Source organism: Mus pahari, chromosome 3, assembly GCF_900095145.1.
Source record: "Mus pahari chromosome 3, PAHARI_EIJ_v1.1, whole genome shotgun sequence".
In the NCBI taxonomy this organism is placed as follows: Eukaryota; Metazoa; Chordata; class Mammalia; order Rodentia; family Muridae; genus Mus; species Mus pahari.
Genome location: NC_034592.1, coordinates 54344008 through 54358525, shown reverse-complemented (window position 1 = coordinate 54358525; position 14518 = coordinate 54344008). Strand labels below are relative to the sequence as shown.

At 40.7% G+C, this 14518-nt stretch overlaps 1 protein-coding gene across 2 annotated transcripts in view; it reads left to right on the top strand.

The window, feature by feature from the left end:
- The window catches only part of Stk39 (serine/threonine kinase 39), a 260451-nt gene that overhangs the window by 191823 nt on the left and 54110 nt on the right, over positions 1–14518 (top strand). For both annotated transcript variants that reach the window (XM_021192061.2, XM_029536818.1), the window contains exon 15: positions 11451–11503. In XM_021192061.2, coding sequence (XP_021047720.1) covers positions 11451–11503 — 53 coding nt within the window. The remainder of the gene's footprint in view (positions 1–11450; positions 11504–14518) is intronic.

Below are 14518 nucleotides of genomic sequence, written 5' to 3'. Positions count from 1 at the left end.
TGTCCTTTCCTCTGCACTCTGCAGGCTTCCCCTGTGAAGGTAAGTCATCAGGAAACAAAGCACCCGGCCTATAGTATTTCAGCTTCGAGCAGAAGCGCCATCACTCAAGGAAGATTTAATATCGTGCCTGCAGCGTGTGGAAGGAAAAATGTGCATCTCTTGCTCCATAGAGTTGAAGACATTTATATGAAAAAAATGTTTTTCTGTCTTTGACAGAATAGAGTTGAAGACATTGTTAGGTGTCCCTTATGAAAGTGATTCCATAAAATTTTTCTCTTTGAAATTAAAGTCAAGGGATAGAAATCCACCGTGCATTTTTCTATGTTGGAAAAGTAATAACTGTATAGGTCTCCCTTTGCCTGCCTTAGCAGCAAGCCAGGCAGGACGGACTGACTTCCATCCTCACCTGGAGCAGCCAGCATCTTAGATAGATAGTAACATCACTTTCTTCCCTTTGGCTAGTTTCTGCATTCTTTATTAATTAATCTATCTGTTTACTTAGTTGCTGTTCTATGGCTCAGACTCATAGCCTTGTACCATCGTAGGTAGATGCTCTTTCCTCATCCCTGCCCTCAGCCTCTATATGTTTAGACACCTAAATGTTCATTATGTATTTTGTTTACTTTTGAAATGAGTAACATTGGTTTTATAATAATTAACTAAAGAATAGACAAAGAAAATGATACTTACTTATGCTAACTAGAGTTGGTGATTGTTCATACCTTAAATAAGTAAGCTTAAAAAAAAAGTGTGTTCCTCCTGGAATCTTCCACTGCTGAATCAGCTCCAGTCTCTTTAGGGAACCTCACCAGTCTGCATCATTAAACCTACTATGATACTCTGTCTCAGTTCCAAGAGGACATTCATTAACTTTGCCTTAGAGGTATCTACATTTTTGTTATGAAGGACTTAGGGTGTTGGCTTGGAAACCTAACACATTGAAGAGAGGCATCTCTAACCAAGTGATGACTGATTTGTCTGAATTAAGCAGAATGTGTCCTATACTATTAGGCACAACAGCTGCTGATATGGGCTGTTCTCTGCTGCCCTCAGCTGATGTCCAGAAGGGCATATACAGAGCTTCCTACCCATCCTATACACTAAGTATTTCTTCCTACAGTAAAACCAAGTTTACTCTTTGACCAGACCGTGGTGTTTGTTCTGCCAGCTGGACAGCAGTCAGCTTGCTTGAATCTCAATATCTCTCTCTCTCTCTCTCTCTCTCTCTCTCTCTCTCTCTCTCTCTCTCTCTCCCATTTATGATCCCAGATAGAAATAAGTTCAGTGCACATATTCACGTGCTGAAAGGACTACTTACCACAGAGAAAATAGAACTCCATAATCTTGACAGGAAGAAGTATTTACACAATAATCTAGTCTCTTGTGATTTATCATAGCTGGGACATAGCTCAATTGATTTTGTGGTGTGTAGGTGAAATGTTATTGAAATTTTATGTATTCTACTATGAAGTAAACAGAGAAGAGTGTTACCACTTTGAAATTCAGGATGGTAGGTAAACAAGTACTTGTTTTACTTCTGTGGTTTTCTCCATAGTTATTTTATTTTATTTTATTTTATTAGTAATTTAGAAAGTAAGAAGAGAAATCAGAGCTGAGGTTGAAGGTGGGGGGTAGGGAGGAAAGAAATGGCTGCACTCTCTGCCTGGTGACTCCCAGGACAGTAAAGAAGACCATCCGAGGTTCAGATTACCTCTGGATGAAACATACATTCGTAGGGGATCAGTTGTGCCTGTGACAGTTGCTATAAGTCTGCACTGTAAGGCCTATCTGTAGTTTCTATGTATGTAGCTCTCATGTGGCGATTAGCCATGGCAAAGCAAACAGCCAGGACTGAGGGATCATGATGGACTATTGAGCTAAAGCTTCGGGTTGCAGCATGGTCACCTGGAAGCAACAGAAGCTTGAGATGGGTTCCATTTGCAGAGTAGCCTGAAGACTATAGTACTTAAGAGCACATTCTTTATGAATATATCAGGACACTGTTCTGAAAAATACTGTGTGCAGTTTGATGGAGGAGTGTGGGTGTAGTATAGTTGTGTACATGGTTTGTCTGTGTGTGTGTGTGTATGTATGCATGCATGCATGCAGGAGTACACACTCTTTGTATGTGTATGTATGTAGAGTGTGTATATGTTGTGTGTGAATGTATGTGTGTAACATGTATGTGTGGTGTGTGTATATATATGTAGAGTGTGTATATGTATTGTGTGTATGTATGCAGAGTATATATGTCATGTGTGTGTGTGTATAAAGTCTACATGTGGTGTGCGTGTTTTAATATATGTATGTATGCAGAGTGCAAAGTTTGTGTGGTGGGTGTAAGTAGAGTGTGTATGTGGTGTGTGTGGGTGCGTATATATATATATATATATATATATATATATATAATATATATATGTATATATGTATATATAACCTGTTTATGTGGTTTCTGTATGTGTGCTGGGTGTGTATGTGATATGTGTGTGAGTGTATATGTGAAAAGTGTGTGTATGTATGTAGAGTGTGTATGTTGTTTGTGTATGTGTGTATATGTGTGTGTGCCTGATACTCCATATTTTGTTATTATTAAATGGACTATTGTGAATGTCTCATATCTTTGATATTGGTTTATGTGACTCTTTATGGATCAGTGAACGCAAAATTTTTGAATATTACCAACCTATATTTTCTAAGCCAGGCTCATATTTATAGATAAAAGGAAATACAAGGCCGAGTTATTTTTACCTTAGGAAATCTCACTAGTTTTTTTTTTTTTTTTTTTAAGGACTGACTTGTAGCAAGTTAATGCAAAGACCAGGTTGGACAGGGATGGTAGGAGACACAGGTATCATTCTTACATTCCTGGAGCATGTGCCTCCTGGTACGTGTGCTGTATATGTATCGGAGGCATCTGAACTCCAGCAGACCTTGGAGACAGTGGTGAGAAGTCAGCAAGAGTCCTCAATCTTATATCTGTCCCAGTGTTTTAACTGCTTGTAACAATTCTGCTACAGTGTCTCACTGCCTGTAACAATTCTGCTACAGTGCCTTGCTGGCTGCTTGTAATACTTGGGTTACAGTGTCTCACTGCCTATAGGAATTCTTAGCTGGGTGTGGGGTGCACTTGAGGAAAGAGTCTCTATTAGAGATTGCAACTCTCACGGAGCCCTGCCTGTACTTCAAGAACCAACCATGAACAGAGGGCAGTGGTCTAGAAGCCTCAGCTCCCAGTTGTAAGTGCCATTTCTGCATTAATAGCTCCCAGCATGGGCCTGACACCTAGTAGGTGATCAATAAGGATTTATGGAGTATTGAGTGAATTAACCAGCTGTGTAATCTTAGGCAAGCCACTTAATCCCTGTGCTTCAGTTGTTTCACCAGAGGAATGAGGGGAATGGATTAGGTGACCTCTAGGGCCCCTTTTGGTTGTAAAATTATATGATTCTGTGATTGAGCCTCCACCTGAGAGGAAGATGAATTTGGCAGGTGTTTGAAAGGTGAATTGCAGTGAGAGTCAGGAGTGGGAAATGGGCTGTCCTCAGAATTGTCTGGCTTTGCTTGTCTAAACCGTTTTCTACCACTGGTTGACATATATACATATATATTTACTTACATAGTATATGTGTATGGGTATAAATACATACATGTGGATGTATGTAAATACATATATGTATTTATATGTGCATATATGTATGTATGCATATACATCTACTGTTTATTTTGTATGTGTAATACACCCACAGTGCACGGATAGAGGTCAGAGAACAACAACTTATAGGAGTTGAGTCTCTTTTTCCACCCCATTGGTTCTGAGCATTGAACTTGTCATCAGGCTTGGTGACAGTTGCCTTCCCCTGCTAAGCCATGTTACTACTGATCCCCTTATAGTGGGTCTTCTTTGTAGTTCTTAGATGCTAGCTGTCATCTCCAAGATGCTTATAAACTCTTCAAGGACGGTCTGTGTTCATCAGAATAGATGAGCCATAATGATTCCTCACAGCTGTGCCAGGAGTTCTCACAGCCTGGCCACAAGCTTCTTTAATCTTGAAGGAAGCATCACTTTCTCCCTACTGCAGGAGAAACCGAGTGATAGAATGGATACTGGACATGGCCACTAATCACTGCTCCGTCGGGCTCTGCACAGGCATCTCCAGATTCTGACGGCTCCCGCAAATTTAGTCAAGACTGCAGCAGAGAAGCCAAAACATAAGAAAGGACATTGATTTCGAGCAATGTGGGTGGCAGCATGGGGGTGGCTCTCCTCTAGGTTCTTGCTGCTGGCCTATGTTGTAAGCTCCTTCAGCTTCTAATTTTTCATTTTTCATTTCTTATTAACTGTTAACTGTTTGCATCCTGGGCTACATCCGCCTGCAACGAGCATACCCTAAACACTCTTTGACTGCCCATTTCACTCTCTATAAACCTTCAGCTCGTACAATAGGAACCGATAACAGTGCTATATGAAGGGTCCGTTGTCCATTAAATCAATTATTCTAACTTGTGGCTGGTGACACTGTGCCGCAGTGAATTGGTGGAAGAGTGGACACCTGGAGTAATCTAAGGGAATCGTACCTGCGTGTCTTGGTTGTCGGCCTCAGAGCAGAGACAGAGACGTGTCTTGGCAGGAAGAGCAATGCTTTGCATCTGGAACGTACTGAGATTTTGGTGTCTGTGGGCTCATCTGTGGAAAGATACCATGTAAGCAATTGAGTAATGGATTTACAGCTCCAGGAAAGTTGCTGGGATTGCGTTATAGATTTGAAATTAATCATTCGGGGAAAGAATAAGAAGAGATGGGACTTGAGTCACTGAGGGGTAACAGGAGATGAGCAGGGGAAGCAGGTGAGCCAAGGTCGGCAGGAGTTAGGACTGGGAGGCTTGCTAAGCTGTTGCTGTTATTGCTGCTGTGATAGTCTATATGGGCAGCAGGGGCATGACAGCAGGTGACCAAAGCAGGAGGTTAAGACAACACCTTTCAACCATAAACATGGAGCAGAGAGAGCGACTGGAAGGAGTGAAGTCTATAGACTATTAAAGGCAACTCCCAGTAACATTTCGCCACTAGCTAGGCTCCACCTCCTAAAGCCTCCACATCCTTCCTAAACAGTGCCACCGTCCGGGGACCAAGTGACTCAAGTATGGAGCCTACGGGGGACATTCCTCATTCAGATTGCCACTTTGAAGTTTGTTCTGAGAATGACCAAAACAGCTCTCCTCAATTCCCATATCCTAACACTGATGTTCTGTGGGACAACTTTCCATATACAAGCTTGTTGGGTGACCTGTTCAGGCCACAGCAGCTAGAAATTACCTCTCCCTTGTCACAGCTGAGAAAATAGGTCATGGAAGGCCGAAGAAATGGTTGGTCAGTTAGGATCCATCCGTACTTCTCTGTCATCTCAGCTTACATTGTCACCTCCTATAGTAGCTTCTTCCTAGAGAAGAGGAGAAAAGGCCAGCTCCAAAGGAACTGTAGGCCGTGCCTCCACCTCAGGCCATGGAGGTAGTTGTATATCAGGGCAATGTAAGGCTAGAGCAAGCTGAATGGAAGATGAACCTCTACTTGGTCAATGCCAGGGTTCTCTTCCTCCCTGAGAAGGGGCAGTTTCTAGGACTTGTGTGCATAGCTTTCTTTTCCTTTGGAATTTTAGGCATAAGTAAGGAAAAAAAAATTCAGCTGTTTTTGCATTATGGACTTTAAGATGCTTAGAGGGTGGGGCAACAGCTGTCACCCCTTGATTCTTCCAGCCTTACGGGACTTCTGATGACTCTGCTGACCCCAGAGCAGCTGCATATCACTGTCATTGGAATATATCAATGTCAGGTGCTTTTACCAATGCCCTTTGGCAACTTGAACCTGTACATCTCTTAATAACATCAGGTTCTTGGGGTTCACAAGCCCCCATTCTATTGTCTGCACTGGCTAAGAGATGTTAACCTGAAGCTGGAGAATTCTGGTGGTCCTACGCCTACATTTTGGTTTTAGGACCCTCCAGGAATAGTGACCGTCAGATAGCCCTGATATGATACATTATTAGGATGCCAGGTGAATAGGACATCCTGTGAAATCTCTCTGTAGCTTCCCAGCCCACCAGGAAGTTACCTGCTTTCTCCTGTGTTCCTTGCTGCCACAGCTGTCTCCTTGGAGTGTTCACTGTGTCACTTGAAGATGAATTGACAGCACCAGAAGAAGAGCTTAACACATTCCAACCTAGATTGTGAACTCAGTTCGGGCACAAAATAAAACCAAACCTACAAAACAATACCACCACCACCCCCACAAATCACACTTTCCATTGTTAAATGACAGGTACTCAATGCTTGAAACCACTTCAGATTTTCAAGATCATATTTTCCTTTTGATTAAATTTCTTTGGACTTATCTTTCTTTCCCATGATTAATTTTCCAATGTTCATGGCCTGTGAGTCAGTGCATTATTTATGACTTTTTTTTGTAGATTCTTAAAAATAACATCAAAGTCTTAGCAAAACTTTGTGTGCTTCTGCTTCCCATAGTTTGTGTGTTAATATCAAGAGATATTATATTTTACACTCAGCCTCGCTAGCTGGAAAGCTTGAATAACTACAGTCAATCCAAATTCTTGTCTGTCTGGCACCAATAAGTGGTGAGGACTGGTTGTGTCCCTTCCATGGGAAATCAGCTTTCCCCTGCCAGCTCTCCCTATCACCTGAGTTCTATTATACACTCCCTACATTATTCTTTGAAAGTTGTGGTAACAGTGCTTACAAATTGCCAGTGACTGTGGAAATTGGTCTAAGTGAGACAAAGAGGAATGGGCAGTACTCATCAAATTGCCCATGTAACCGAGCAGCTGACCATTAGAAACTTAGTCTTATGCTTATGCTTTTTGCAGAATGAGATAAGAATAGGCTTATTCATCGACTCACTGTTTGTAATAGTGAAAGATTGAAAGCAATCTCTTCACAGGATAGAAAGAGCTTCCGAAAGGATAGAGCAATAGAGTGAGAAACTGTTGTTGTACGGAAAAGGATGTGAGCTTAAATTTGGAAATTTCACGATGCATTATTAACTTAAAAGTGAGGCACAGCAGGCTGCCCCTGGATTTGCAGCTGTGGTAAAATGAGTCTGAAAGCTTGCAATGAACTGATATTTAGAAATTCAAGATGAATTATTAACTTAAAACTAAAGCACAGAATAGTGGATATAGTAATCTGCCATGGAGGGGGGAGAAAAAGAGGGGGGAGAGAGGGAGAAGGTGAGGAAGAGGGAGAGACAGACTAAAACAGGAAGATGACACAAAGCCTAAAATGCCATGGTCTCTAGGAAGTGACTAGGTCTTTAAGTAAGGGGCGTGAGTGAGAGGTCAAACAGTTGCAAGATGTACAGTCATATCGTATGATCACATTTCTCATTTGTAAGAATAAATTTCTAGTAAAATGCTTTGCTGTTTGCATTTCTGAGGAGTATGCCTGCAGCAAGCAGTAAGAAGTTTAACTTTACCAGATTTAATAGCTCTTATTTTAGGATTAAAGAGGGTTTTTGTTTTGTTTTTGTTTTGATTTGTTTTATAAGAGTCAGCAGCCTGGGAGCCTGGGCCTAGAAACTGTTTCCACTGTGAAGCTGCACAGGCTATTCTTGGCCTTAAACCATCCCCCTCTTCCACTTCCCGAAATCCAGAGTATCCTGGGCCATATCAATTAAAGGGAATGTACTTTCAATTAAAGGTGTAAGTATGAGTCTGAAAAGATTAATTCTTTATAAAAGGATGACCTTCAGTCGTTAGATCCAATTAGGCAGTTTTCCAAGTGTATATCATCTTGATGGGACAAGTCTACTACTTACAATCAATCACAGTGATCTTTTCAGAGGTGGCACTTAGGTTCAGAGTCATAAAGAGTGACTCGCGGAGAGGCAGACTCCGTAGTCCACGTCTGTGGGGATTATGAAGGTTGGTTACTGCCTTTGTGATATTAATATTTTAAAAAATTAGGATGTTCATGAGAATGTTCTGGGTGCAGCTCACGCATGCACTTCTTTTACCATGGCCCGAGTAGAGAAAACTAATTTAGGCAAGTGCAGTTAGATGAGAGAGGAGCAATAACACCGATTAATATTCAACTAAGTGCCTTTAGTTTTCTCTCCATGAGCCATTTCATTATTAAATAGAGTATTAGTCCTTCCTTTCTAGTGGTCCTTTGCTCTGACTAGATTACTTTGGTTTTAATTTAATGTTTGCTTATATACACCATGTGCACAACCAAGACTATTAATGAGATTTTCAGTGATTATTTGGTAGCAACATGCAAAATCTTGGAAGATGCTGCTTTCTCTTAAAAGTGAAATGACTTGAGTATTTCTGTGTATATCAGGTACTTCCAGGACAGAGCTGTTTGTCATCACTCTACCATACATTAAAGTTAGAAACAAGGAAGACAGTGAATGTAATTATGTAAAGGGGGGAGAAGTGGTGGGCATTGGCAGAATAAACAAACCGATATTTTGCATATCTCAGTAGCTGACTATTGGAATCAAATGGAGAAATATATAGCTATCATTAACACAAAAATCTGAAGTATTCAATTCTCCTACATAATATTTTTCATTTAAAGCATGTTGGAAACAACATGCTGTGAATGATCTGTGGATTTCTTTCAATGACTAATACAATATGAAGAGACATGCACGTATCATGACCAGGCGTTATACTCTATTTAGGGGATACTGTTCCTTGTTTTAAGCCTAACTGCTCTCAGATTTTGTCTGCATTCCTGCCCCACCCAACTTCATGTTGGGTCCCTGCCTCTCTCCAGCGCTCACAAAACAAAAGGAAACGTAAGTAAACAAAGTCAATAAGAGAAGAATAGCAGAGCAGCAACCTCACATGGTGTCCACTTAGTGTTGGCAGCTGCTGCTGGGCATGGGGCCTTCTCTGGCGTGTGCTTGGTAGACCCAGGGTCCCTTCAATAGAGAAAACTGATCTTCTGCTTTCCAGCGCTTACCCATCTCAAACAGCTTCTCTGATAAGGGTGGGGCGTCATGCTCACTTGTCCTCCTCCATCCTCGGGTTTTGCCTCTCTTGAGATCACAGGTCTCTTGACTACTGTCACCGTCTCTGTGAATCCATGTTCATCAGCCCTGTCTGGTCTAGAAGATGTTTCTTTCCAGTTATTCACCATCTCTGACTCAAAAAGATGTAACCCATTTGCAGCCCTGGAGTTTTTCCCTGTTGACATATGATGTCTAGTTGGGTCATTACCTCCCCTTTATATGGTGAGACTGTTTACATTCCTTTATATATAAGGTATATGTATACCTTAGGAGGCTTCTACAGTAGTAGGTTCTCATACACCCTTTCAAATGGCCTATACTGTTAGTTGTTCCTCCCCTTAGTCCCTCCTTTATCCGTACCTCCATCTTGCTCCCTATTTACTCCTCTGATTCTCTTTGCCCCTTTTCTCTTTACAAGACAATACGCTACGTCTAGGGGGTCTACGCTGCACGTGCTGTGTAAGTGGCTGTTACACTGTTTACAAAGACTGTTGAGTGCAGGCTTACTTTTCACCTTGGGCAGTTTTGACCTGTAGTTGGTTGATTCCGAGGATGCAGAGCCTATAGATACAGAAAAGAATCCTGGGAGTTCACAGGGTCCCTCTAGAATGTATGAGGGCAGAACCGTTTATAACATTAAGAAACCAATTACTTCCTCACTCATTCCTTTTTAAATACATTATTAATGGATTTTTTCCTTAGAGAACATGTTGTATTGTAACATATGAACTCTAAATATTCAGCCATGTGAAACGATTTCAGTCTGCTTGTTCATTCATTTTCCTTTTGTGAGGGACAACTATTTTTATTTTCGCATTGGAGATCAAAACCAAATCCACACACGTATTAGACAAATGCTCTATTTTAGAGATAAGCCCTCAATCAGAAAGTACTCATTTATAAAATATTTAAAATTAGGCAAGTTAATTGGTTTTCTTTCAAGTAAATTGATGACATTTTTATTGTCTCTGAATTCTAAAACTATAAAACAGTTCTAAAATGGTTTCTGACACTCTACTATTGTCTCCAGTTTACTTTATGGGATGGATGGATAGATAGATAGATAGATAGATAGATAGATAGATAGATAGATAGATAGATAGATAGATAGATAGATATTTTAGGGTGAGGATCCACACTCTTCAGTAGTGAGAGTTCCACACAGTCTTAGTGGAAGCCTAGTTGTAAGATCTCAGCTCTTAGAGGGTTTGTGACCAAGTCCAGATGATGAAACCTGAGGGCAGATGCAGATTTCTAGGTTCAGGAACATCTGGCCTTGAATTCTTGTCCTCTTCTGTTTTGCCCCTTGTCCCTTGTGGATTGATATTAAATGTGGCATAGCTTTTTCTAGGGAGTGAGAAGGGCTTTCTCTAAGCAGATACTGAGTCCTTTCCAGCTTCCTGGCCTCCTTGTGCTTAGTGTGATATGAGTTGATAGCCTAAAAGTATGGGGATGGTAATGGGCTAAAGGGTCCAGAAACACATCAGCAGAAGCTATCACACAGGGTTGAGAATTAAACCCTGTGTGGTTGGTAGGTCTCCTCAGTCATGCATGGCAGGAAGAGGAGCATCATCAGGGGCATTTGCTTGGGTTCTGTTTCTGTCTCAGACAGTCTAACTCCTGAACCTGACAATCCTGTTTCTGCTTCCAAACCTGGTTACTCTACTCAGGCTGTTCTTACTGATATGATTTGTGTGTGTGTGTGTGTGTGTGTGTGTGTGTGTGTGTGTGTGTGTGTGTGTAGTTACTTTTAACAGTTTACAGCCCACCCTATCATTTAAATAAAGAAATTCTAGATTTTTCTGAGTGTGATTTAGTTTGTATTAAATATATACTTATGTATATATTTTACAATTTCGGTATCTTATAGAATGTTTATTATTCAGTGGAGAGTTTTTCAACATTCAGAGGTCCTTGAATTTGGAATAGACTTTTAGCAACAAGTACACCTTCTTGTGTTTTTTTTTCATATGATTTAATATATGATACTTGTCTTGAACTCATCACAGAGTCTGTTGTTCCTGATATGTTGTTTTAAAATTCTGTTACTAAACTGCTACTGTCCAGGGGGATATGAAAACTGTACAAGACACCACTTAGATGATATGCTTCTAAAGATGTGTATTCTGAAATTAGATTTAAGCTTATTGGGTTAGTATAGCTTTTATAAAATGAACATTTTGTTTTGGGGATTTTGTGTTATCAGCATATCCATGTGAGGTAAATGTCATCAAATATATCTACTCAGTTATTGTTATCATAACTGTATCTTCCACTTGAGAAGATGTTTGGAAGAAACCTAAAACTGTAAAATACTTTCTCCATGTTGGTTGCGTCGTATAAAAACTGAGAGCAATTTGGTTTGATTAAACTCTGCCTCATTAGATTTTAATGTGCTTTATGTTATGTGTTTCAGAAACTCCAGAAAGGAACTTAATGACATACGATTTGAGTTTACTCCAGGAAGAGGCAAGTTTTAATTGAAATTATTATTTTGGTGGAACAAGAAACAAATGAGAAATTGATTACAAGTGTATGGTTGTAATTTGCTATTCAAAAATGTTTTGTCTACAAACAAAGAGAGAAAGAATTTGCTAATTGTATGGATTCTAAACTACTACTCACTATATGAATCCCAGAGACACATGTGTCATGGTGTACATACACATGTAAATTAGATATATTAGCTTAACCACAAAAATATATATGGGCTGGTAATGCAGCTTTTAATGGAAATGACAGTGGGTATTACCCCACAAGGTAACCGACTCTGCCTCTTATGGCCTCCATGTAATTTGAATTTCTCAAGTATGTTACTTCAGCTGCTTAATGGCTAGACTGCTTGTTTGTACATCTCCTGGATGCCATAAGACAAGGCCATATATTATTTTTATTTTTTATTATTATGTTTTGCAACAGCCATAGAGCCTGGGCATACAGAACAACATGAAGAAACTTTGGTTAATAAATATGTATCACAAGGAAAAATATAGGTTACATTATTTACCGTATATCCTCAGTTCAGAGAAGTAAAAATCAGACACTAATACATGCTAAGCTTGTAGCTCTTTTCCATGGCCTGTGGTTTCTCTATTTTACGTACCTATAAAGAGTCTCCTCAAGCTCTACCCCGAATACCTTTGTAAAGTACAGTGGTCTCATGCATTCCGATAGTGTCCATGAGTTCATAGCTCACTTGGCTTTAGAGCTACCCAGGCAGTAAACCGCCCCAGCCTCCTCCCCATTCTCAGCTGCCTGGAGGAGCCAGAGTGAGTAATAGGCACTTCAAGACTTGGTGTGTCCTGTCCACACACATGCATGAGAAATTGGTTTTTAAATACTGTCAATCAACTACATTCCGCTCTTAGGCCTTAAATGTTTGGGGTCCCAGATTTACTCAAGTCCTGATCACGAGCCCTCTGTAAAACCAAAGATTAGACTGAATGTTTGAAATTACATAAAAATATGAAGTATCTTCTACAGAATAAATGCCGTGGGCCCTAATGAGCCAGCTAAGTGGGTTTTCTTTTCAAGTGTGTCCATCTTTAATAATTTTAGATTGGTCTGTGAGATTGTACGACAGCAGTCACAGTTATCAAAAGGCCATTCATTTAGTCATAATATAAACATATTGACCAGGCAATGTTGTGAATACGATCTGCTAATTATATAATAGACGTTTCAAGTACAAGAGGGAGCAGATTCTAGTGGTGAGGTTGCTTCTTTTCATCCAGTTGTTTAAAATTGACTACAGCAATGAAAATCAATTTTAATTTTAAGAACTAACAAAGGAACGGATTTTCATCTTAGGATTTGCGTGGGCAAGCCGGTCCCATCATCACTGGTCCATTTGCACTGCCTGCGGCAGCCTCATTTGCCAGGGATTGATGAATAGTCTCTACATTTGTTGCCAGGTGGATACCATAGCAGTGACTTGTCTGGTAATTGTCCTTTACTGGAAATCGAGCACAGGCCTGTTAGGACTGGTCACACTGTGTCATTCCTGGTGCTTCCTGCTCTTCAGGCATCATCTGTGATACACACGTGCATGTACACTTCATGTGCCTTATGATTATGCTATCTATAAATAGGCATAGTTGTGTATCGCGTAGACAGGATGGGCACACAGAACACTCTCTGCTGTCTTTTGAAGACACTTTTAATTGCTATATTGTTGTATACTCTGGAACGTAGATGCTAAGAGGTAATGTTTTTACCTGTTTAGCATCAATGTAGAACAAAAATAAATTTCTAGGAAACTTGAAGTAATCATATTTCTGGTCTAAACTGTTATAGGTGTCTTTACTTACTTTCGTAAAAAAATGACCTCTGAATGCCATACACAGAAACAGAGTATTTCCTGTTTTGTCCAGCTAGTGTTAGCCATTTGCCACTTTGATATGATTCATCTGGTGCCCAAGAGACCTGAAAATAGGACCTGCTATCCAGTCTAATCACCAGGGAGTGGCTATCACTCTGGCAGTGTAAGTGCCAGCCCTTGGTGTAGCTGTGCCTGGCATGTCCCTTTTCAGCTGCATTCTGAGAGGGTAACTGCTTGCTGAAATGTAAAGATTCAGACCTTGTAGCTACTAGCTAGTCACTCGAGGCATGAAAGGCTCCCTACTACAGGCCTGTCACTCAGCACCTTCACTAAAAGGGCTTCCCATCCCAGAGATCCAGGGGATCACCAGGAAGACGGAGATTCGGAGTGCTAGCAGCTTCAGAAAGAGAGTCACTCTGGGAACATAACCATTTAGTGATCTGTCCTCAAGTCCCTTCATCCACACGAGAGACACATCACTCCATGAGAGACCTTTATAAACTTTATTCTTAACCTTTGACAAAAGGAGAAGGCCCAAGACAAGTTTACCTTGTTTGTGTGGAATTCACTGTTTGGTAAGCAGTCCCTACCGTCCATTTCTGTTTGTTGCATCCCATTATGAAATGGGAGAAAAACGCAACCCTCGGAAGCATCAGGTATAGGCATTGAGTTTTTGTCCTTTCTGGAGCTTTAGACAAGCTGTGCACCGTGGCGTTGCTATGTCATCATCACCACCACTGATTGTATTCTTAGTGTCACACACCAGGTAAAATACTTTAAATCCCTCAAACTGTGGAAAGCAGGTCCCGTGCATGTACGTGTGTGCATATGGTACACATACGCAATGTCTGTGTACACACACCTACTCTGTAAGCTCATTTATATAGTCGCCACAGCTGGTTGATGCTGAGGGTAGATTTCTGCAGTTCTGCTTTGATGTTTGTTTGATGCAGCAGCTCTGTGGCTGGGTATTCCCTGGCCTTGGAAAACACTTACCCTGCTGTTTGTAGCCAGTACTACTAGGTGACCCTTAGAACATCTGAAAGCCATGGAGGCCAAACCATCTCCTTCATTATAACACAGGGTTCTGTAATAGTTCTTTTGAGCATATTTCAATATGTCATTCCTCCTTGAAAAGTCTTTAGGTAGAAGTTACTGTTACC